General features: G+C 35.0%; 1 protein-coding gene across 1 annotated transcript in view; it reads right to left on the bottom strand.

Moving 5' to 3' along the window:
• Positions 1 to 26,760, bottom strand: part of LOC145673475 (cytochrome P450 4C1-like) — a 109,930-nt gene that overhangs the window by 48,423 nt on the left and 34,747 nt on the right. Inside the window, exons 6-8 of the mRNA XM_081743204.1 lie at positions 20,037 to 20,163; positions 6,088 to 6,169; positions 818 to 927 (exon numbers count right to left, since the gene is read on the bottom strand). Coding sequence (XP_081599330.1) covers positions 818 to 927; positions 6,088 to 6,169; positions 20,037 to 20,163 — 319 coding nt within the window. The remainder of the gene's footprint in view (positions 1 to 817; positions 928 to 6,087; positions 6,170 to 20,036; positions 20,164 to 26,760) is intronic.

Genomic DNA, 26,760 nt, shown 5'->3' with positions numbered 1-26,760 from the left:
ACACAATACCAGAATGGTTAATGATATAATCCAAAATTATGATCAACTATTCATCTTTAACTTTTGATTAACTATGACATTGCCCAAAGAGAAGACATATATCAATCTATAGATCACAGGAAGCTGAACAAAATGACATGCTTAGGAGTAAATTCTGATGTGTAATTTTTGAGAAAATCGAATTTTTAAGTTAATAAAAACTAACTGCTCTTTGTCAATGACAATTAATAGTGTGAGGTTCGACGTGTTTTTACATCACGTGCTAGCCGTAAACACAGCCATGACGAAGATGTCGTTAACAATCGCCAATGATCGGCAAGTGACGAAGATTCAAGCGGTCACCAACAATTCTGCATAAAAAAGGAGACAGGACACCGCAGAAGCCATCAATCTCCACCGGTTGATCAAACCACCAACTCCCTAAGACGCCTCGTCATTGAGAGGTACCTATCCACCACGTTCTAAGACGTATGGTCATTGGTCTCCTATAATTCACCAAAAAATCACGAAGTTATTTAGAAAAACTTATACTAAAACAATAGTTCATTTTTTTTATTTTCATCGAACAGATTATTTGTTTATTTAATTACTGTATATGTAAAAATATCATTATTAAACAGCGTATTCATTGTATCTATAGTTATTTATCTTACCCTAACAGTAACACACATACTCCTAACAATCCTCACAGTGCAAGTGGCGCATATACTCTTAAGATTGACACTATTACTTCTATCATAGAGGCGTATAATCCTAACCTTGAGGCACACACTTCGAGTACTTGTAAGATTAGCGTTAATAATTTTAACATGCATACCTCGAACATGAATGTATCAACCTCTTCTCTTAGTTCTTGGTCGGTTAATTTAACTCCTTCTTCTGAAGCCTCTAATAACAAATCTAAGAACGCATCTCGTCGTTTCATTCCTGCACGGGAATAAATATATAATTATAAATTGTCAATGATTAGAAATATATTTACAATGATTGACATAATAGAGGATGTTACATTTCGTGATGATTTTATATTTTCGGTTTATTAGTTTCTAAATTTGTTCTTCGATAAAACAAGAACTCGATTACTGGTATTTTAAATATATTCTTCAATTGTTTAAAATTTTAGGTGGATTTTACAGTGATATATCTGGAACAAAAGACTTTCGATGTAAAATCTCATCGCATTATGAAAAATACGTCTCATACAATAACTTCCTATTCATAATTGTGTTGCTTGTTCCTTCGAGAAAGCTGTGTATTAGTTACAAATCCGTTCTTATTCTTGTTTGATTACATTTGATCGTCTCTTTCAGCACCAAGGTTGAATAAGACGTTGATCTATAGCTTTCGGAACATACGAGTTTCCGCCAATAATCCAACTCGGATCCCCTGCCTCGAGGAGCGTACACTAACGAAAAATCACATTGATGTTTTGAAAATTATTATTTACGACTTTTAAGAAGCAAATACTGCGCCTAAAGACAAATGGTTCACAACGCTTATTCAAAATTTACGTACTCATTTGTTCGTGAAATATATATAGCCGGTAACAACTCAGGAAGAATTCAGCTGGTATTGCCATAACTAAAGAGACTCAAAATATGACATTTCAATTCATACGGCATGCCTTGCAAGGCAATGGGAGCAAAGATCATTGTGTTCCATGGTACATAGAATCGAAACAGCATGTTTTGAGTATTCATAATTTTGACAAAAATTCATATGTAGTAAAAATCTTCGTACTTCTTCATATTTTGTATGTTTCGTACGGCTAAACTGAATATCTAACTTCCTTGAACCCGTGGCCTTGCATCAGATCCCAGGTTAAGCACACGTTTCCTCTCTATGCAGAAAGGATTTTTTTCCTATCAGAGCAGATTGGCGTTGAAAATTTGGCTTAAGGTGCAGCTTGCAGCGAACATTGGTTTTCACTGAAGTCCAGTCTGCCATCCGTACTTCCACTCTCTTCCTAAAATCATTGTTGTACAAACACACATGAGCTAATTTCATATTTTTAGTGATTTAGTGTACGTAGTGCAGCGTCTGTTGAAACAAAAGATACAGAGGTTGTTCAGTCTACAATTGGCCAATTTCGACTTATCTAAAAATTTAGAAGAATCCATGGCGCCATGTCCGTAAGTGCTCGATGTGTTTCCCTTTGTTCCTAACAATAGTCCGACAGCGTAATTTCCACTGTAATAGGCTTCTCTGAAGAAGTGGGAGGGGAATCTTGTCTCATTTCCTTTGCACAGCTTTCCAAAGTCCTTCCATAGTTGTCACACGCCGTTTTCCCAAAGCTTGCTTCAGCAATCCAAATCCACAATAGTCCATAGGACTTGCATCTGGAGATTTAACAGATACCTCATTGAAAGGTATCACCTGGTATAACACTTGCCTCCTCCATCTCCCTGTAGAATGCGAGGGACGATCGTGAGGTATGTGGTAAGACCTTGTTCATGTGAATGCGCACCTGATTGGCGTCATTTCAGTACATCATTGGAATCTCATGCTCGCAGATAGGCCACATGACCTGCTCCGGAAAATACTGCGAATTTATTTTGCAGTTCTTCGCCACCCTGCGAATCTTCAGTTCACCTCGGTAACAATAGCCAGTAACGACCATGAATCCTTTTGATAAGGATTCTTTACAGACACGGACCCACCTTCTGAAGTACTTGGCAACTTTCCCTCGGTACACAATGGCTCTCGGTTTGCCGCAGTCGGAAAGGTAAATCCATGCTTCATCGAGGGTTACGACGTACATCTACCTTTGTTTTGCCAGATGCCGTTCGTATAGCTTCCGGGCGTTACACTTTCGTTCCTTTTGGTGGGCATCCGTGAGACGATGCCGCGAGCTTTCATGACTTTTTCCAGCTTGAGTTGATGCTGTAAGATCCGGCTCACAGTCCCCAAAGACACGTCAATACGATTAGCCATGCACCTTTGTGTTGGCGAATTTTCTTGCATTGCTATTTTGCGAAGTTTCCTCTGCATGGTGGAGGTGCCCTTGGTGCATACCCGCTTCCTAGGCAACTTCGTTGGTGATCCAAATGGTGGAGCTTCGTTGCCCTTGTACTTTTTAATAACATTTTTTATTCCACTTAAACTGATGTTGCAACCATTCTTCTTGCAGCGTTTTCTAATGACAGAAACACTAAAATGGGCATCGTAAGCAGCCGCAACATTGCCTTCCCAAAACCGGCTTAGTTTGGGCAGCATTTTGGTCACAGAGCGGAAACCCACACACTTGGAAACAAATTTAACACAACAATGGTCCTGTTTTGTGCGTTATTGTCGTCCACGCAGAAAACAATTCCGTTCCAAGGAAGCCAGTGCAAAACATTGAAGGACGCCACGAACCAAGTCGGGTGAATCCATTCTGGCCGGGAGGGGGAAGGAACGAAATCGGCCAAACGTAGGCTGAACAACCTCTGTATGGGATACCAAGAGTTGTAAATTTTCTTCCTCAGGGACATAACTTTTTTTCAGGAGGAAATCTCTAGTATCTCCTCGTCCATAAGACATGTCTAAAGATAAATTTGACCTACGTTATTAAATGTCTGAATTCAAGTGCTTTGCAACAGACGGAGAGGTTGTCTTATGCACATATTACAATAAAGCGTAACTGAGATGCATGATTTTGATTTACATTGGGGTTACAAATTGTATTATTTATTCCACTTTTATTCTATACGCAATAAAAACTACTGTTTTACTCGCCTCCCCTTCCCTCTATTTGCCATTGCAGAAGAGCAGAAAAACTTCCTGATCATATCAGGGGCCGAATTTTTTTAAAAGATAAAAAAATTCAATTTAATTTCCATCCCGCCATTGTATTTCTCAACCTCTATTAACTACTGCTAGCAACAATAACTATACTAGGTGGTATATTATACTTCTAATCTCTAGAAGAGTTGATAATTATTTTTGTATGAAAGATTTGGTTTCAGTTGCATTTTTGAATGGTATTACTAGAAATAAACATTACATATTCCAGTGATTCTCTTATCTCATAGTCGACAAGATAGTGAGACAATTTAATCATGTCGAGATTCTACCTTTATTTCAAATTTCAAGGAAGGTAGCCTTCCGTATGTTTGGATAATCAAATGTATAGCGTATTGACATGTAAAAACATATGATTTTAACATTATAAACATTATATACAATGTTGTTTGTAACATATGTATTACTTGTAACAAATTATAGTGTGATATTTTTTACGGCTTGAAACTGGGCGATTCTGAGCTCCTGCAAAGCAAAACACGTGGACAAACTTGCCATTCACTGTTGTCAAATTTCGATCCGGTGACACAGCATTGTGAAGTAGGATCCATGCGCACCGACTAACATCATGTTTCAATGAAGTTCTCAGGAACATTGTGGAAATAGGCCTTCAGAAAATTGTTCGTGTAATTAAAGATGATTTGGGCATACTACGCCACTGTCGTTTTGTGGCTCCCTGCAATCGGTAAGGTAAAAAATTGGACTTGTGGGTGCTACATGTATTGAGACTGGCCAACAAGAATAGCTGTGTATAGATGTGCAGTTCTCTGAGTGTAAGGAATAACCGAGAAAGTTTCCTACAACGTGATTGTCACTTTTGTTGAAAAATTGATCTGCTACAGCTATAGTAAGCGGTCAGAACAATGGCTGATTAAACTCCAGGATAGTTTCTATAATCCCTAGGTGGCGTAGATCATCAATTTATGTTCAAATTAATTCATCATGTCTTTTTCCGTGAAAATATTACTGCGGTTCGCTGCAGTACTGAATACCATTAAATACACAGCAACATTGCCTGCAGGCATCCGCAAATTGTCAAAAATCATGGTGTCATTTTGCATGACAGTCTACATACAAATGTCGCTCAAAAACTGCTGCAGGTTTTCCGGGAATTCCAGAATGAAACCCTTTCTTTTCCACCATACCTATTCTCCTTACGCCTCTTCCACTGACTACTATCTCGTCCAGCATTTGGAGCACATCTTGGGAGGGAGACCTTCTCTGATAATCAGGCGGTGCAACATGCATGCTTCACGTCGTATAATTCACACTTCTTTCAACACAGAGTCTAATCTTTGCTTGATTGATAGCAAAAATATGTAATTCCAGACGAGGGCCACACACTTTTATCATTGTAGTTTTTGGTGAGGCAAGTATTATACTTTTAATTCTTTTAGCGTTCTGAAATTACTTCTCTAAAGCTTTATTATTGAAATAAACTGCGTGAGCCTATGACTAATATATTTTCAAAAGGTCAATGAATGTGAGACATATAAATATAAACATAATATCAATTTATCTTTAAAAATTATACCATTAAAGTTTTATATTTTTCATATTTTGGACTTTTCATATTTTCTTATTTTTTCTTTATACTTTGCCTCTCTCTAGCCATAACATTCATCTGAAGGTTTTATGATTAATGGAAATTGTCATTTAACACAAAAATCAAATCATTAATTTGAAATTTTGCAATGCATGTCTGACATTCCCAATTGCCTAATTTTCATTTTCAGCAGACGAGGATACGTAGTATGATTAAAATAAAATTTATGAATCATAAAAAACGGTAGAAATGATTGATGACGACTACTTATTCCTAATCTCGTTGCATTAATTTAAATGTTAAAATTAATTTAAAAGAACTTTACACTAGTACGCATATAGAGTATGAAATGTTAGAATGATATATTTTTATAATTGAATAGCAGATGAAGGTAAGAATAGAAAGAAATTATTCAGAAAGAAAGTGAAACAAAAGTTTAAATTCTTAGTAGAATATTTATAATAATTTTTATATTTCAATAGATTATAATAAGGACTGAAATTAGAGGCGGGGACTTTTGTCAGTGCTTGTTTTCATTCTCAATATTTTAATTCCTTATTTTTACTTCAAAACACAGTAATCAAAGCACGCACTGTGTATAAAAGCAAAATTGTGAACAAAGGACAATTTTAATATAATTTGATAATATTCCGGGAAAGGGCATTGGGTGGAGGATTTGCTTTGCTAATTTTATTTCCACTGCCTGATTACTGTAAGTGCATTTAAAAGACCATAGAAAATATAAAAATATTTCTTACCAATAACTGAGGTTTCGTCATCAGTTTTCCCTTCTTTGCTTTTCTGCCGTGTTCTTCTTTCCTCTTTGCGTTCTTTAATTACCTGAAAGAGCAAGAAAACGTTAAAATAGATTGACAATAAGTCGGCCAACAGGGAAATGTTACTCGTTTGAAAACACTTCAAATGACTTGCGTACATAATAATAACTTTTATACTTTGATTTTAAAAAATCCCATTTGTATGATTGCATCCCATTTGGAATAAGTTCATGTTGACATAAGATATTTTTTGGAATTAACCACATATAGAAGGGCAATCAGCAGCCTTATGTTTTTTCCATATACACATTTCACAGAGGAGAAAGCACTGAACCCTTTCGATCTAGTGTAGAACAAGAAATAAATTCGTTTACATTGAGGTCGATCCCAGGTCATCAGATTGTATCAAACAATAAGTTGAATATGTCTCTAAAACCCAGTGTTTTCTTTAGGCATTTTTATTTTGTATGATTGCAGATACCATGATATAGGAAGTCTGACTGCAGTCAACCCGTCTGGTATCTAGATCAATTTAAAGATACCGCATTGAATTGGATATTACTCCAAGGAGGAAGTGCGCGGAGTTATTCGACTTTATGGACCAAAGGATAGTAATTATCTGGCATGAATCGATAATTAGTGGAGGTCTACGGAGAAAGTGTTATGTCACAGAAACAATATATGTATGGTTCAACGGATTCGCAAGTGGAAGACGACTGTGACAGTTGATGACAGAAGTGGCAAACCAGCAACTTTCATTACAGGAATTTGTGTGACGTTGATAGGATGATTCGTGAAGACAAAAGGGGGAGCTTGCATCATATTGCAGATACATTGCAAATTTCTCCATAAATTTTCACAGATTCTCGGTGAATGCCATGTGGATTCTGTCCCTTGGCCATGATCCAAGTATGTAGGCAAATTTTTGAATTTGGCTTTTTTGCAATAAATACCTAAGCGAGTATCTTGACTGATTTGTTGAAGTGAATTCGTCAACACCTTAAGGGATAAGCTACTTTAGCGTGGGCTATGTATAAATCATATCCCATGCATTTAAGCGTCTTTTTTCAACAAATACCTAGGGCGATTATCTTGGCCAATACATTAATGGAGTCAGTCCATTAACATAATAACGGATAAAAGCGGTTTTAACGGTAGATATGTATAGCTCATATCCCATGCATGTAAGTGACGTTTGGAATCATGTTTTTCATAGTAGATAGCTAGACCGATTTTCTCGGCCGGTTCATTAATTGAACCATTCCGTTAACAATTTAATGGATAACAGCGAATTCAACGGTAGCTATCCCATACATGTAAGGGACTTTTTAAAATTTTAGAATACGTAGCTAAAGAGTGGTCTCAGCTGAGTTTGTTAGAAGAGTCAATCGCTTAACATGTTAACGGATAACGGCTACCTTAATAGTGGTTATCTATAGCTCATATTTTAACAGTTATATGTGTAAACCAATATTTTATGCTGTTTTTGTAACGGGTAACTAGAGCAATTGCCTCTGCTGAGTTCGTAATGGAATCAATCCGTGAACAACTTAAACGGGTAACTGTAACTTTAACTGTGGCTCTCTGTAGCTCATCTCTCATGTATACTCATTGATGTAAGCAAACCGTTAATATTTTACTGGTAAAAGCGACTCAAAGGGTGGCTATCGTATTCACCCTTTGCATTGGGTGAATACGATATATTTTATGTGATCTTCTCTACTGTCTTTATCAGAGTTTACTTCTATTAATCTTGTAATTATTAAATATTAATTTAGCAGATTGGCTTTGTGAATTATATAAAAAAAGCTTAGCCTATTAACTTGAAAATCTAGAAATGAATTCTTTCTATTTAACGTCCCTCGCATATGTCCTTTGTCCTAAAGGATATGGATTGTTAACGAAAATGAATTATTCTGAAAGAATTGATGTATTTATAATATGGAAAGGAACGTGAGAACAGCGAAAAATCCATGCACATGCTATTTTACCTCTTCACAACTGACGAGAACAATTCTCAATTCAAACATATTTGGCACATAAACTTCGCTTTCCTCCATTTTAAAATGCATCTGAGTACAGTAGACAGAAAATTCATTTAAAATAGTTCAACCGTTTCCAAATGATGATGTCAGAGACAACTTTAATTTAAATGTAGATAACAAAACTGTAGAAAGTGCTCCCTTCCTCTCTTCAAAGTTAATTTTTTTGGAAAAGCTCGGACACGCTAGCACTTACTTTTAATGGCTAGTTTATTCACAAAGTTTCATGTTCTTTAGAGATTCGTGATATACTGAGATTTTTCGCATTAGCTTCGAACCCACGGTGAAATGACAGTACATTTTACTACAAAATACAAGAACAAATATCCTTGCTAAATCTCTCCTATGGAGGATGACTGCCTCTTACAATGCAATTGAAAAGTTATCTGATATAGACGTTTTTGGACTATTCGATACAGTATATAAGAACCAATGTCAAAATATAGGTGATAAGGATAGTGTATAAGTGTATAATCTTGTTCAACTGTGGGTAAATGTGTTTAATAGAGGAACAACACTGTAAGTGGCCGGGTTCCATGTCAGAAGGTCCCGGGCAAAAGGGCGAGGACAAAAAGGTTCGAATCAAAACCTCCCCGCGTCAAAAGGGCTCAGCGACAAAAGGGCCCGCGTCAAAAGGGCACCACGTCAAAAAAAACCCGGGTAGAAATGGTGCTATGGCCAGAAAGCCTGAAATCAAAACAGGGGTGAGATGCACAAGGGGATAGCGTCCTCTTAGTAAGTTGAAGTGTTAGTCCAACAGAAGGAAGAACATCAGTGGTTATTAGTAACAAAAAGTAGACTTGAATGGTGATTTTAGGGGCCGCGGTGGCTCAGTGGTAGAGCGTTCACCAATGGTGGTTGCGGTCCCGGGTTCGATCACAGCTTCCACCAAGTGAACTTTGTAGTGGACAAACACCGTGGGCGTGTGTTTCCTCGGGGTTATCCCTTTTCCTCCCACTTTCTTCATTCCACCATTTTATTAATTACTCATCATCACCGTCTCCTTTACCCTAACCGGCATAATCATGGGACGTAAAACTCAAAGATTTCATTTTATTTCATTTTTTGAATGGTGATTTTAATTTTGTTTGGTTATTCTTTGTTCTGCAACAATTGCTATTGCTTAAGTCAGTTGTCCATAAAAGATTGCTTCCACCCTGGTCTCTCTGAGCTTGTATTCTCGAGACATAATCCAATCATACATATTATGTGAAAATATTCTGTTGAAAACATTTGTTTAATTTTGCTGTAGGATCGTACATGTGAATACATATACAGGATTAGTCAAAACTATTGGGACAGAACAATAATAACTATATGCGTAGACGGAGGAAGATCAAATGTTGCAATTGGTATTAAGGCGGAAACAGCATTGCTTTGGAGTGTGATCACTAGAACCCGAAAGTTGAGGAAAAAACCTCTATTTTCCGAATGCCCGAATACGAGGCTTAACATAATATATGTTCATTTTGGCTTCTTGTAGGCCAGAAACTGGTGGATTTTATTTGTCCTTTTTTGCCTTTTACGGCATTTTTTGTTCATTGGTCTTTTTAAAAGCTTTTAACAGGTTTTAACGTCCCTTTTTGCACTTCATCTTTCGACAATAAATTTACTGGCCATTAACACGAATCACCACAACCTCTTAAACATCTTTTCTTTAGAAAAGAAAATTCAAAAGATAAGACATTCTTCAACAACTGGACTGATAAGACCAGATCTGCAAGAATTAGAAGTCAGATAAGAAGGCGTAGTAATGTCGTCCACGGGGGGGATGATGGTGAGGGGAGGAAGTTTTCTTGTTTTAGTTTGTACTTAAGTTTGTGGAAAAAGGACAGACCGTTAATCTACCAGTATCTTGTTTTTCTTGAGCATTATATTCATTAAATATGTAATTCTAATCAAATTAGGTCTTATTTTTACGTCCTTTTTGACAATTTTAGGTTCTTTTGTAGATATTTGTGGTCCTTTTATAGGTTCTTTTTAGGCAGTTTTTAGATCTTCCGAGCCCTAGTAATCACCGTGGAAGTCATCTGGAATTTTGTTATATTGCAGATCGTACTTTTTTAATGGAAAAATCTATAATTTTACACTTCAATTCAGGCTTGAATATTCCCACAAATGAGAATGTGAACCCATTTTTGACACGCCTGTTCATAAGGCAGGGAGTTTGACATATGTATCTAATAGAAAAAAGTATCATGTCAGAGCAGTGACAACGAGACGCGTGGACAAATGAAACGCGAATGTTACAGATTGATATTGGTGTTAAAACTGCGTTAAATGATTGTGTGTACACCATGGCAGCCAACTTGAATTCCGTACGTTGTACACCATATAATATTTTTAAGTGGAAAGAGATATTTGTGCCACACAAATTTAGGCTAGAATCTTCCTAGAAGCGATAATCTGAACAGATTTTTGACCGACCGCTATTCGTACACGTCATAGCGTGTGCTACGTTTGACATTTGTTTCTAGTAGAAGAAAGTATTGGGAAAGGAAAGTAATAAAGACTGATTCATTGTTTTCTTTACATTTCTCTTCATTTGCTTGCGTTTGTAAAATGTTGTGAAGTTACCATGTATGTTAACAGTAATTATAACAGATTTTAATAGTAACTATATTTGTGGCTAATTAGTACTTTACCACTATAAAACAAAGGAAAAATATTAAATTAAACCTACATGGATATGATGGTACAATAATAGCTTTTCGACAAGTAAATACAGAGATAAATGTCAAGAAGTTCCATTCTACTGTAAAATACGGAGAAGGAAGTGTAATAGTTTGTGTTATGTATGTTCACCAGACGTTGGAGAGTGAGTGCATGTTGATCAGATTCTGATAAAGAAATATATTTCAACATTAACAGGACACATCTTCACCAAAATAGAAAAACTGAAAATGAAGAAGACTTCTAATTTTATCAAGATATTGATCTCAAACAAAGTATAAGTTGTAATGAAATGATTATTTTAAAACTGCCCAAAAGTGCGCGAAACCCCACCTCACAGTACCGGCTTAAACCCCATTGAGAAACTTTGGAACGAATTGCTAAGTAAGATTAACATGTATGAGTTACGGCGAAAGAAGGTTTGAGAAAAGCATTACATACATTAGAATAATGTTTCCCACACTATACCAGAAAAATTGTGACAACCATGCCGATATACTTAAAGGAAGTTATAAATCTTGCATATTTGATATTAAATACTAACTGTATTCACTTGTAGGGTTAAAATAAGTTTTGAGAACCTTTTATAGTAGTTTGTTCCATGATATCTGAAGATTTATGTAATGAACAACATATTCATTCAATGCAGTTTTTGCAACAACAACAACAACACACACACACACTTGCAATATTTGCTTTACATCTGCCACATTATTACTGGATTGTCCTGATACTTTTGTCTACTACCCACAAATCTGAAACGTAGCACACCTCCCTCGTAAAAAAATGAAGATTGGTAAAAAATAAATCATATTCTCGTTTATGGGAAAATTCAATCCTAAATTGATCTTAACGGAAAAAAACACTGACCAAAGCTTAAAACCCGCTGCATTTTAAATTATAATATGTAACGGTTTCGTATATCTAACATATCTTTCTTCAGACACTATCGAACATAAATGAAAATACAGACAGTCATATATAGTCATATATAGTCATTGTTATGAAAAAGTTTAAATTCTTTTAACAGACACATACACAGCCATTGTTATAAAAAAATATATATTATTTCCTGAGGCCTTCAGCCAATTCTACATGTCTCCATGTTCACTTTCCAGCAACTCACGTTCCGCCAATTTCGGTTCTTATAAGGGCCTCTTTTTATTTTCTTCCTGTCTATGCTATCCAAACTTCCTTGCCATAATTCATTAATAAGTAAGTCCCCTGTCCATTTCATCAGTTTATCCCTTCCTACCTTCTTTATCCAATATGCTTCTTTCCACTTCCTTCTTATATAGATGTCTGTTAAAAGAATTTAACTTTTTCATAACAGTGACTATATATATATATATATATATATATATATATATATATATATATATATATATATATATATATATATATATCTGTTAAAAGAATTTAAACTTTGTCATAACAATGACTATATATATGTCTGTATTTTCATTTATGTTTGATAGTGTCTGAAAAAGGATATGGTGAACCATATAGTTATTGGCACTTTAAGGATTTTTAAAAATATATATGTCTACATCTTTTATCTTTTTAAATATATTTTCTTGATTTTTCTCTAAATATACATTAATATATTGATTACGGAGAACGTGTATTTTTTAGGAATTTCAGAAGCAGGAAATGTTTGTAGAGCTTATAGTGAACACAAGTATAAAACTATAGTGATTGGCACTGAAAATACAGTGATAGGCACTGTTAGTAATCCGTAACTTAAATAGTATTTACTTATAAAGGACAACATAGTTTTACATTATGTGCAGATATATAATACTATCAAGCTACTCTTTGGCCAATAATTACAACAAATGGCTTAAAATTGTTTATAACTTTCTACAAATAATAACATTTAAATTCAGGCAAATGACAAATGTTTTTAAGTCTATCTTAATAAATCTTTGAATATGAAAAAAGGAAACGAGAAACAAGGGTCGCACGATTTGTATTACAGAGACTGTATGATATTTTTCACTATCATCATAAACTAGTATATCTATATATTCAATGTCATCGTCCAGAACGTAGCAAATATGGTCAGTGGCGGATCCAGGATATGATTAAAGGAGCTAAACCATAGTTTGCCACTTTTTCCAGTGTAAAGCAGGAATGAAACTCATTTTATCCAGTGTATACACTGTATACCTGAGCGTCAAGGGAGGTTATAGCCCCCCTTGGATACCCTCCTGAATATGGTACACTAAATAATTATCTTGCAGGTCTTCTGGAATATGAATCTTGTGATCTCTATGAATGCTATATAAATGAAAACTATTCATACACAAAGAACTCGTTATCATGTTGTAAGCGTTTAACGGTAATGCACATTTTCGACATGATTTATTGGAGTCCTTACTGACGTCCAATTGGGCACCGAACAAATTTCTCTTTACAATATGTTCCTTTTTTGAATCCTGAGGAGAAATGCGTCCGGTTGTGGCACTACTCTCAGCTATTTCTGGTTACCCTCTGGCTGTACAATCTTTCGATTCATTTCTGGCTGTACAATCTTTATATCCTATTTTTGCTGGCATTTTCCTTCCCTTTTTTGCCTTGTATTCCTCTCTCATTACTTTCCACTGAGATTTTTCATCATCAATTTGCTTCTTCCGGATTTCCTTCTCTCTTATCATTTCTTGGTATTTCTATGAAGTGACAATAAATGTTAGGCGCTCTATATTGCTTAGCTGTCTCTGGCCAATGAAGATGATCGGCAAATGACGCATAATTTAAACCGCCAGTTTTCAACTATCTCCTTCAGCCTTTACTCATCTCAGCACTTTCTGAACACGAAGCACTGACTCCATTCTCAAATGTCTATATTTGCACTCAGAAAATGAGGGTCTAACATTGTTGGAGTTATTTTAATCACGAGTATTTAGGTTTGCTTCTTTTTCGTATATGGCGGAACCTGATATTTCTTCTGTTTAATTGACTGATGGGCCCTCTGCTAGAGAATGTTGAAGAACGATTGCATTAATTCCTTTCCCTAACAAATCTGAGTTACTGCTTTGTATAGATGTTTTGAAATGTCTCCAGAAACAATATAAGACTGACATTTCCACATTATGGTTCTTTTCCGAGGCCCTCTCCACTTTAGTGCTTTCCAGCTATTGCAATCCATCTCGTACGCTGTCTGAGAACTTCTCAGGTGTCACGAGAATAGTTTCGTTTGTTTCCGCACAAGAATGTTGAGCAGAAATTGGTGAGGACGTAGATGTGTTCCCAATGCATTTACTATAGTCCATACTATTTGGGTCAAAGAGAAACAAGTGAAAGGAAGGAGAGCCATTCTTAATAGTTAATGGGGAAATATAATTATCCACTACCTCTTTAAGAAGAGGAGCAAAATTCAGCTTGTTCACTTTTCATCGGGATGGTTATGCCTCCAATTCCGAACCACTTTTCTCCACCCCTTCTTTATTGGCCGAAATGCTGCAACATTTGCTGTTTCAAGTATTCGAGTTGCATTTGGAAACAAAGCATTAAGTTATATTTTTAACTCACAGCATAGCTGACTCAACTGGTACGTTAGATGCGTCTTATGTCCATCAACAAAATAAATGATTGGAAATAACATTTTGTTGTTTGTACAAAACTTTAGCAACGCATTCGTAGAATAGATCACCTTTAATCCAACCATTGTTACTACGTCGAATACCTCATCTCTTTGAAATAGACTTTGCCACACCATTTGGAATACTGACATAAGGGTACACTATCATTGGTGGAGTTGTATCACCGTTAGCGTTAAATGTAAACATTACTGTTATTGAATCCTTAGCATTAACTCAATACACATTTTGGTACTCTTTTCAGCTAGAACACTCCCTGTATCTTTTTCACTTATACAGGTTCTTATTTTTGCAAAATTGGAGTAGGACCTACGTTATCTCTGTAATTAGGATTTTTTAACGGAATTACAGTGTAGATCTTGGTACACCGTACATCTTTGAGACTGTTTTGATTCCCATGCCTTCTGAAACTGCTTGGAGAGCATCTTCAAGCCTTTGCGTATAATATTTTAGAGTTCGAAATCTTGGCAGATTGCAATATTGGCCTAGGTCTCTAACCAACAGAAACTACTCCAGTACAAGATATAAAAATTAACATTACCACAACCTACCGCCATAAATATAAATTGAATCGATGAGTTCGAATATCAGTCATTGAGGTTCTTGCACTTTCCAGCACAACTGATGTGGGCACACCATTCAGGCTGAAAACAAGTCATCTCCTCCAACCGGTTGGAGAAAATATTGAACATTTAAATTTTTATTTAGTTTGAAAACATTCCATATCCTGGAAAGACTTGTTTCGATGGGGATGACAGGTTTTCAAACTCAATGATTCAATTAAAAAAAACAATAAAAACGGACAGTGTTTTGCATCAACAGGGAAAGCGCCACTTCTTAGAATTTCTGTTTTATGGTGCACTCTATTTGGGAAGTCATGGAAATACAAATCACTACCAATTCTTAGCAGCGTTTGCCAAGAAATAGTTTTAAAGACTAAGCAAAAGTTTACTTATATGCGATTCGCTTTAAAAACTTTACACTTAATTATCTTATAATGAGATTGGCGCTTGGTATAGTATTGATTAACACTATACTAATTAGCCATGACTCCTGATTCACGCGATCGAAACTAAAAGCTAAAGTGATCAACTTTTTTCAATTTGATAATTATTGAATTACAGGGATTGGCACCACAATATACAGTGATTGGTATGGGTGCCATTAACTAGAAAGAGTTAACGTAGGAACACGAGAATTTAGTATATTTGTATTTTCCCTAATTGAATGCTTTAAAAGCCTTATATCATAATTATATACAAAATACTGTATTTATGTGATAGTTATTGGCAGGGGTATGCCAATTACTATCTAGGCACATACTTCTTCATACAGTGATTGGCACCCCCATTTTTCAACAATGGAGAGATTGATTACAAGGTTACTTGAAGGGAAAACACATTTTGATAATTCCTGATCTACAATACGAATAAACCAAAACGTAAGTAAAATTTAATAAGTCGGAACGATGGTAAATATTCTTTAACATCCTTAACAAATTCATAAGAAATAAAACCACATTTAATTTTAGGAATATATATTCACCTATTCCATAAACCACTGCACTCTAATACTAAACGACCAGGAAAGAAACTTTACAGAATATAGAAGCAAAGACTAGTGCTGCCGTCCGCTAGTGAATACATCCAAAAAACTGATTCGTTTTCTTATTATTTGAGTATTAACTGGAAAAGTGCCAATTACTATCTGGGTGCCAATCAGTGTATGGTTTACCCTATATTAGATATCCGAAACCGTTACATATTAAAATTTAAAATACACTGGGTTTTAAGCTTTAGTCAGTGTTTCTTTTGTTAACACTAGAAGGACCAACCCGTCATTTTGACGGCATCACGTAAAACAATTTTCTATATCTCAAATATTTCTTTGAGTTATGCAACCATACTTTAGGACTTTTATTATTTTAAAGACAGGTTTGATATATCATATAAACATTGTGTGTCTATTTTAAATAAATACGTATTTTTGTTGTATACCCCTGGAAGGACCAGACCGTCAATTTGACTGCCTCATTTAATAATCTATATTTTGTTGTTCATGTGAACAGTTTTTCAGGTTGTACGCTATATGATAGTATCTCTAATAGAAATAATAAATTATGAAACATTTTACATTAGTTCTTACAACGAGTTTGCTATTTGATATATGTTTTATTTCTGCTTTTTATTGCTGTAAGGGAAAAAATATGGTACTACTTCGAATAGTTTTCTTCTTCAATTATGTTCGTATCTCGTTGGTAATATTGTTCTCTGTATAAATAAAGGTTTCTTGAAGATACAAATGAATAATTACAAAAGGAACATGAGACCTGATAAAATGTTACGTGCTTTCTAAGATTAGAGTGAAAATGAATTTCGCCTGGAAAAACAACAGGTAGATTACTTTGATGAAAACAGCAGTAGTAGCGAGAATGAAGTGTCTGAAGCTACTTCTTCGGATAATAGGAAGGAAACACATACAGAAGTTTCCACAAGTAATCAATCAAATATCTTTATAGCAGGTCATGGGACACGTTGGAGTAAAGTGGACACACAGAACAATGCTGGGCCTCATACGACATCCTTCGCGAGAAACCTGTTTGTTATATTATGCGTTACATCATATTGAAGATAATGATTTTGGTGGCTTTTTGCTTGTTCATAGACGAGACATTACTGAGAAACATTCTGAAATGCACCTTTATTGAACCTCAGACACCGTCAAGATTCTCTTTGGCCATTGTCAATTGCAGGACCCGTTTCTTTTCTAGCAATATTGAAATTTTGTGTAGCTTCGGATATACCCGTAAAGAAACTATAGAACGTAAGCTGTGGACCACTGTTTTACAGAAAGATTATGAAAAGATATTTCTTCAAATAATGAAGTATCGTCGATTTGATGTAAAGTGCCCTAGCTCTTCAATGCTGAGAGCAAACAAGCTTGCTTTGACGTCATCTGTGTAGAACTTATTCATAGAGAATTGTATTAGGCACTGTAAAACCCACGACAATGTTTGTGTGGATGAAAAGTTATTTTCTACTAAGATGAGATGCAAATACATATAGTACTATATGCCAAACAAGCCTGACAAATTTGGATTCAAATGTGGTTGCTTGCAGTTGTAAAGTCACGGTATGAACTCAAAGGCATTCCCTACCTGGGAAACGACTAAGAACGACGTCGGGACTTACAGTTAGACGAATATATTGTTCTGAAGACGATGAATCCTTTTCTCAACAGAGGACTGAATGTTACTTGCAATAACTTTTCTTACAAGTTAAAAATTATCCGAATCATTGAAAAAGAAACAGAAGACCTTTATTGGTAGTATGTGTCCAAATAGAAGAGAACTCCCCAAAATGTGCTTGAATCAGAAAGAAAAGGATCTGTTCACTACAAACGTTTATGGATATCAATCAGAAAATCCACTCACAGTTCACAAGTGTAAGACCGAGACAAGTGTTGCTGTCTTGAGTTCAGTGTTGAAATAAATTATATTGAAAATGCAAATTTACTTTCATGTAATAAAAAGTTTTAAAATAAAAATAATTACTTTGGCGTATTATACAGAGGATCTGTGCTAAAGAAAAATAGCCCAGCCAATGTCTACAGGACAGGCAGGGTGACCACCAAACTAGCAAAAAGGATTTCATACGTAAGAATGTACGTATTATTCCTTTATTTTAATTTTTCATGTCACTGTGCTGTGAGCGAACTTCCAATATTAATATTATATATAACATATTCACGGGTTTAGTGGATCACCCTGTATTATATCACGAAAAAACTTATATAAAACATGAGCTAGTCGATTAAACAGATTATATTAAAGCTAAAATAAGAGAAATATAAAGAAAAATTATGTAAATTTCTTGCACTTTAATAGCCGTCAAAATGACGGCTGTGTACTTCTAGGGAGGTAAAAATTTTGGTCCTTTTAGTATTAAAATGATCAATCCAAGGCCATGGATAGTCTTGCTACGTAAATTGATGTGCCAAACATACTCTATTACATTTAAAAATATTGTGTGATATCCAAAATGGCGGAATCCAAGATGACTGCCACTATGTCCACGCCCTCACTCAATGCAGTTTTCTCATTTGTGGAAAGATTCTAGCCTAAATAGATGTGTCAAAACTACCCCTTTCCGTTCAAAAAATATTGTGTAACATCAAATATCGCTAAATTCGAAGTCCATTCAGTGACGTTTTCGCATCAATACGCATCTGCAATATTTACTTTTCCTCCGTTCACGCATATCGTTATTGCTGGTCTGTCGTAATACCTTTTTACTAATCCTATATCTTTCCCCACTTATATGTTCTTTCAACACAAATAAACCAGGTACTGTCCACAGAATATTTTTTGTCTAATAAGTATGTTTATACTTCTAAGGCTTTTAAGGCTATATCTCAGACTTTTTTGATTTGAGGCACATTTGACGCGGAGCCCTTTTGACCCGGGCTCTTTCGTCTTGGGTCCCTTTTGATCCAGCCCTTTTGACCTGCGGTCCTTTTGAGTTAGGTCCTTTTGTCGAGAGGCCATTTGACCTGGGCTCTTTTGTCGCGGGGCCATTTTCAACGGGCCCCTTTTGACGTGGGACCCTTTTGACGCGGGACCGTTTTGACTCGGGACTTTCTGTCCTCGCCCTTTTGTCCGGGTTCTTCTGACGTGACACCAAGTGAGTCTAGAGCTTCTTCTGTTGAATAAATAAATAACTTTGCACTTGATTCCGATAAAATAGATTTGATGGATAAGATTTCCCCTTATTTGGGTTTACTTTACGATTGTATATTCATTCATTTTGAAGTGCATTTTTTCCTTCCACTATCTAAATTTACATTTTCGAAAAAAAAATAATTTGAATTCAGAAACGCTTATATAATTATGTTGTTATTGCAAGGTATTAGGCACACAAGATTTTATGCGGCGACGTTTCGGCCACGGGAGTTTTATTGCATTATTTCGGCCTTGATATTTTGTCCGTATATACTCTCAAATATGGTATATATGTACTTTTTAAGTTATCTATTTTTCAGCTGTCAAACTTTTAGCGGAGGATAGGACCGACTATTGTTGCCGTTAATGATATTTATTTAATGTATTTACTTTAACACAAATAATTAATTACAATGTTAAAAATCAACAAACATTACTAAAAGGTATTCGTTTGTTTTTCAGGTTGTATTTTATATGATTTGATTGAAGAAGACAGGAAAATACTATAGAACAAAATCGAAGATGAATGTATTCACTAGATTGGTAGGTGATTTTGACCGCTAAAAAACAATGAATTTAAATGGAAACGTAAAGAGTGGGAGAAATATGCGGGGCATAGTAATGAAATTTGCTTTTCTCGTTTCTACGCTCTTAACTTTAGGGAAACACTAGCCCTTTTCTATTTCTTCCGTTTTCTTGGCAAATTTCACAGAAAGTTACCTACATGTTGGTTGTTTTCTTTTTCTCAGTTCTACTTCAAAAAGATTTAAAATTTAACATTTTTATAATTTTCTTTTGCCATCACCACGCTTCTCGACGACTGTAGTTCTCGCCACTGAAAGAAAATTACAAAATTAAAGGGATCAGAAATATAAAATGTACATATAAACTTACATTATTAGTGAAGTCGTGAAGTATTTTGAGTAATCCTGCTACCTTCTTCCCAGTAGGAGTTAGATTAAATATCCAATTTGGATGTAACCATGGCCGTGCTATTCTGTAAATTATTAACTCACTTATCCTGTGAATTGAAATGAACATTATTAGTATTTTAATTTTTGCGTGAACCTTCAGATCAAGAATTTCCTTCCTACAGACATGTTTAATTATATCATCGTATGTATACAATAATGATTAGTATTTTTTTCAATTGAACCATACAAGAGTAACTGTACATTTGCAGTCTAATTTTCTGTAGTTACCAGTTATACTAAATGTAATTTCGTTGGGAGGCCACTTTCTCCTGGACTTTTCAACGGATACATACAAAGAGCGCTGGACGAGATGAGAGAGAGGGTTGAAGGAACAGATGGAATAAATTTAGATGGACCGCGGGTGCTTCGTTTTGCTGATGATGTAGCTGTACTTGCAGAGAAGAGACCAACTTGAAGCGACACTTTTGGAGATGGAGGCCATTCTCAGCTCTGGTTATATGAAACTGAATAGACGGAAAACAAAGATACTGACAATGAGCAAAGACGACACAATGGCTAGCTGTAGATTGGGAGAAGATCGACTTCAGAGTGTGAATTCTTTTACCTACATTGGAAGCAAACTAATACCGGATAGAAGAGTCAAGGCTGAGATTGTAAGCCGCATACACCAGACAAACACTGCTTTCAACAAGAAACACGCAATATTCACTTCCGAGAATATTAAGACCTTTGCTCAGAATGTATTCCACTATGACAGTGAAACCTAGATATTCAGGAAACAACAGAAGAGAATGGTAGTAGCATCCGAGTACTGGTGTTACCGACATATGTTGAAAATTCCCTGACTTGAGATGTCATCACCAACGAGATGTTGAGGAGAGCTAGAGAAGAAATACACTGCTTGTTGGAAATACTAAGGAAAAGAAGAACTCCTTCTGAAACACAGTAGACTTAATGAAACCAACATCTAAGGTACAGTCAAGGATAGTAATATCAGGATCTGGCTACGGCTAGATTTCATTAAGCAAAGGTATTTGTAGATGCTATTAAGTATAATAAAATTCTACTTGTATGGTGATTGGAGTTTAGTATATTATTCTTTTGGTTAACAGGCAAAGAAATATAAATTAGTGGTCTTCGTCTGTCTGTTCATATGTTCCAGGTTGAGCATCATATCAAGTAACAAAGATAATGTTCAAATTTGGTAGTATGAACAAGCAAATTTGTGATCATTAGTGTATTTCTTTGCAAATTTCGAATACTATGTTTGGATATTTTACTGTTCTTTACTTGTTTGTACAGTATTTTACAGTTATTAATTTGAATTACAAGTACAATAGTAGTAGATATATTCCCGATCTGGCTCATATTAGGCCAATCCAGGTCCCGCCTGAACCGAAGTACTCGATAGTCCAGTGTCGCATGACAAGTGCTGACCGGCGTATCGGCCAGCTATGGAAAATCGAACACACCGAAAACTCGATATCTTTTATGACCCCTTTTAAGGGTGTATTCGTTCTCTTTTAAGACCACTATTTCAACACTTCTTTTAACATAGCAGAAATTACATAAGACTATGAACACAGAGACTACGAACACAACTATGTAACATAGCAGAGCTAATAAAACACTATGAACACATTTTCCAACCCCTATGTAACATAGCAGAAATTACATAAGACTGCGAACACAAGTATGTAACATAGCAGAGGTAAGAAAAGAGTTTGGCTCATTTCTCCACCCCTATTTTAACATTGCAAGAGTTACATAACACTATGAGTAAATTTTCCAACCCCTATGTAACATAGCAGAGATTATCATTCTTCCACGGGATAGCTATCCCCAACCCTCTCTCCTTTCGCATCCAGGACTTGGGATCGGCAATGGTGAAGTTAAAAATATAGACTATCGCAGAGATTTAAAAATAACAACACACACACACTTGCATGGTTTACGGAGAACTTAATCTCGCTCTCGTGACCAATACACACACATGGTTTACGGAGAACCTAATCTCTCTCCAGTGACCACATTCTCATAAACGAATAGAGCATAATATCATTAGCGTCAGTAGTGGTGAGTGAGAATTTGTTGAGCTGAGCGAAGCGAAGCCGTTTGGTTGTCCGCGAACTCCTCCTAGACCGTTTGGCCGATCTCACCCAAACTTAGCACGCTGATAGAGTATGTCGTGCTGAGTGACAACATAGGTCGAAATCAAAAATCCGATGTACCATCGAGGAATAATGACCGAAAAACGCTTCCTCCTAGACCGTTTGGCCGATCTCAACCAAACTTAGCACGCTGATAGAGTATGTCGTGCTGAGTGACAACATAGGTCGAAATCAAAAATCCGATGTACCATCGAGGAATAATGACCGAAAAACGCTTCCTCCTAGACCGTTTGGCCGATCTCAAGAAAACTTAGCATGCCGATAGAGTATGTCGTGTTGAGTGACAACATAGGTCGAAATCAAAAATCCGATGAACCATCGAGGAATAATCACCGAAAAACGCTTGCATAGACTTAACATGGGGAAAAAGTTTTCACGCGATTTTTTTGTCAACAATTAAAAATGGCATTTATTATTGCATAATGGCCAGGAATGATTACGTAGTTTAAGCTCGCTCAGCTCATTTCATTGCAATCGGGTACATCCATTGCATTCCTAGTTTAAGTAATGTCCACAAAGTTGAGATAAGTCACCTTGAATACATCTACTATTCCGTGTATAGTACAAACAGTTTCGTTTTAAGAAACTTATATGATATTGTATGTAAGGGGGTATACCATAGCTATAGAAATACTCACTCACGCACATATTTGATATGTAAATTGCAACCACAAGGCTTATTACTGGAATAAGTATTTATGATTATGGCTGCCAGGAATGTGTGAATAAACAGAGGTAGCTCATCTGCAGCATATACATCTATAAAATAAGTTTTAGGCAAATTGTGTTGTAATGCCTCATAAAGTTCAAGGGTATTTAACATTCTTTAATTATTTAATATATATATTTCCCCTGGAAATCAATTTCTAGTTCTCAGGAGAATTTATCGTAAATAATTGCTGTTAGAGAAGATGGCAGTGCTTCTTTAAAACGAACCTCTAATCGTCCACTTCCTTGACGTTGTGGACTAGTATGAAATGCAGCACTAGGAGTAGAATCGGGAGTTAAATCAAACACCAGTAGAGTAAAACCATTGGGATATCCGACAAGTGAAATATTATTACCTTGATTAGTATAATAAATACCAGAATCTGTAAATAACGTAGAATATGCTTGTATATATAGCTTATTATAAAAATCTGGTTGTAGTGGTTTGGATACTACAGGTATTCCATCAACAAGCAATATAAAGAATGACATATTAAAATGTTGAAAATGAAAAGGATAAGTACCATTGAAAGTAGTGTTAGTAACAAAGCCAATAATAATACTTTTAGGCACTATGCCAGAAAACAGATATGGAAGTGTACTATCCATAATTCCTTGTGGTAAAGTTTCTGTCTTCACCTGTACTTTTGTTATAGGATATTTTATTCTAAATTTAGGATTTTGTAATACTTTATTTCGTGCTATTTTTACGGCGGGTGATACATCAACTTTTTTCACAAGTAATGTTCCATCTGTAATAACAAATGTTCCATCAGCATCTGCTTCACCCATTAGACAAAATGCAGGTTTAGCTGGAATTAGTTTAGTGCGCAGTTGTACACCATTCAGTAGAAATTTCTTGCAATTGAAAATATCAGCATGAATATAACCCAATAATTTAAATGACTGACTTAAAGTAGTGAGAAATCCTAAATTGTTGTTTAAATCCTAAATTGCTATCGGCCACTCTGTCCATATGACCTGAAGTATTTTTAACCACATCGATGTTGAAGATGAGTTGATTTAGCATTAGCATTATAATTTAATAGTTTTCCAATATACGATCGATATGGATATGTATGTGAGGAGTCGGAAATAAGTTCATTATTCAAATAAATTTGTACCTCGCTGAACATTCCATTGAGAAAATCCTTTACAGGACCAATTTTCTTGTTGGCAGAAGTAAAATTAGAACCATCTCTTTTAGTAATTTTATCTTTAATATGTAACATTTTATGGGGAAATCAATATTGTCATCCCCATTACCAGAGACTACAAATTCTATTGGCGCAATATGAGGTATTGAAGCCACAGGCTTATATGGAACTATTTTATTACTTATAATACTTTTTTGAATGGGTAAAATCGCAAATAAATCTAATTCTGATTTCATACACTAACACTGCATTTTTCTTACTATTAATATTCACACAAGTCAAATTTACAAAACCGTATTACGTCAGCGAAAATGTAGTTTTACACATACACTGGCATATTGGAAAGGAAGTGGGTTACCTGTACTATCTCTTAAATCAATAATAATTTGATCAAACTGTTTACCTTGCACCGGGATATAATGAGGAGTTTCAAAAACATGTACATTAATAATACCATACTCTTTAATATTTGTATTTATAATAAGTAACAATGGAGCTATGGTATCACCTACCAGTTGTGATTCTACATTATCACTATAAATATACATAAGTGTGGGTTGCGATTTTTGTAAATATGTTGGATAACGAGCATGATGAACAACTGCACCATCTTCTTGCTGTATATGATCAAAACCTAGTATTCTGGCTAATTCGGGAAATAGGCTTTCTTCTATATGCTTCTCCTGATATTTTCTTACTTTACTCACATCGATTCGTTGTATCAAAGCTTAACTTTTAATTGTAGATTTAATATGTCACTTTTATGATTAATTTGAGATAGATATCGTCAACTTGATAATAGTGTCCTGGTAAGACTTTAGGTATTTTCCAGCTTTAAGTATTCATGATACGATAATAAATATTATTAGTATATTTGGAAACATTCTGAAATGAACATGTATAATGTACTTGAATAACAGCTGTTTCTCACACTTCCTTCTCCAGTACAATAGGATGGAATAATTTAGTAGTATATCAAGCAAGAGTATTTTGAGGTAAATATTCCACAGAACTGTTGCTAGAAAGTGTGAGGTAAGGACTATCACTTTGCTCCATAATTAATCTAATCAAAAATATCTGGATTTTTTCAACTGCTTCACACCACAACCTGCTGATGCAAAATGAAGTTTTCTTTTTCTTCCCAATCCTACCAATAGATGATTTAATTTATTTTGATCTTCATTTTTTAAATTTGTTTTCGCTTCTTGCCTCCGATTTTGTAACGCCTCTTTAATAGGTCTATTATTATCTAGTACGAATCCTGCTATATTAATTCCTGTACGTAGGAACTCTTTACCAACAGTTTTTGCACGTTGTTTCAATAATGGAAATCCACTACGGAATAAACCTCCTAGAAAACTACCAATGCCATAACCTTCTTGGTATGGTGTACCTCTATATATATTATATCCACTATCTGCTTGATGATTGTAATATTGCAAATGAGGATCATTCATTTTTCTTTTTATATACTCAAATATATCAATATTTTATAATGCTATATTAGTACTATGTAAACTCATTTTATTGCTTATAAGTACGCCATTTCTTGATAACTTTACGTTTACGGAGTGGAGGGCCTTGCTTTTCATCCTCCTCCTAATCATATTCTTCCCCTTCTAATTGTGTGAGTTTTCAAATATATTCTATTCGTTGAGGATTACCGATGTACTCCAAGGAGATATTGGCTTTTGCTAATAATGTAGCAAAGGGTTTCCCAACCGGCAACTGAAATATTTTTCTTACGTCTAACAAAATCGGTTACTAAATTTACTGTAGTGGCACCTGGAATTAATTTATTATCAATATTTACATTTTCATTTACATCCCGCCGAATATTAGGATTTTGTTTCAATTTACGTAATAAAGGTCTTGCTTTACGTTTACAAATTTCTGAAAGAGTAGATATTATTTCATACTCTTCTTCTTCTTCCTTCTCCTCCTTATCAACAGTAGTAGTTGTTGCTGCTGTAACTGCTGCCGGTTTTAGAATTATATTTAAATATTTTTGTAATACCTCTCTATATTGTACACATTCTTCTTCTGCATTCAAATTTTATTATTTAAAATTTCTTTCATTTCATCATCAAGATTAGATATCGGGTTTCGTAATGATGTAATTTTTCGGTGAGATTAAAATAAGTTTTTGTGCATTATGCATACGTTTTATTTAATTATACTTCATAATATACCTCCTAAAATAGGTGCAAGAAATGCATAAAGAAAACCACTTTTTGTACCATTATTCGTTTTTTCTTTCATTTTTATGCTGGACCTTTTTTCACCAAATACCTAAGTTCCTCTTTATATTTTTAAGCTATTTTTCTCTTTTCTACATAATGGAACATTTCCTTGTAATACGTTATACAAACATTCGGATATCGATCGAATTAAATCAAGATCTGTATTTTGTAATATAGCTTTATGTGCTGTAGGTTTTGACTTTGCTAAAAATTTTAGTAAATGTGCATTTTCCTTACTAATCATTTTTATGGCTATTATAGCACAAATAGTTGTTACAATATAAATAATATTGGAACTAATTATTTTTTACAGGCACATAAACATAATTAAAAGAATCGAAGGAAAAAATATTTGTTCTAACTCGCTGCTTATCAGGAGTATTGTTTTAAATCAGAAAGTAAAT

Source organism: Thermobia domestica, chromosome 16 (assembly GCF_964235325.1).
Source record: "Thermobia domestica chromosome 16, izTheDome1.hap1.1, whole genome shotgun sequence".
Taxonomy (NCBI): domain Eukaryota; kingdom Metazoa; phylum Arthropoda; class Insecta; order Zygentoma; family Lepismatidae; genus Thermobia; species Thermobia domestica.
The sequence above is the reverse complement of the archived record's forward strand: the minus strand, read 5'-3'. Positions and strand labels throughout refer to the sequence as shown.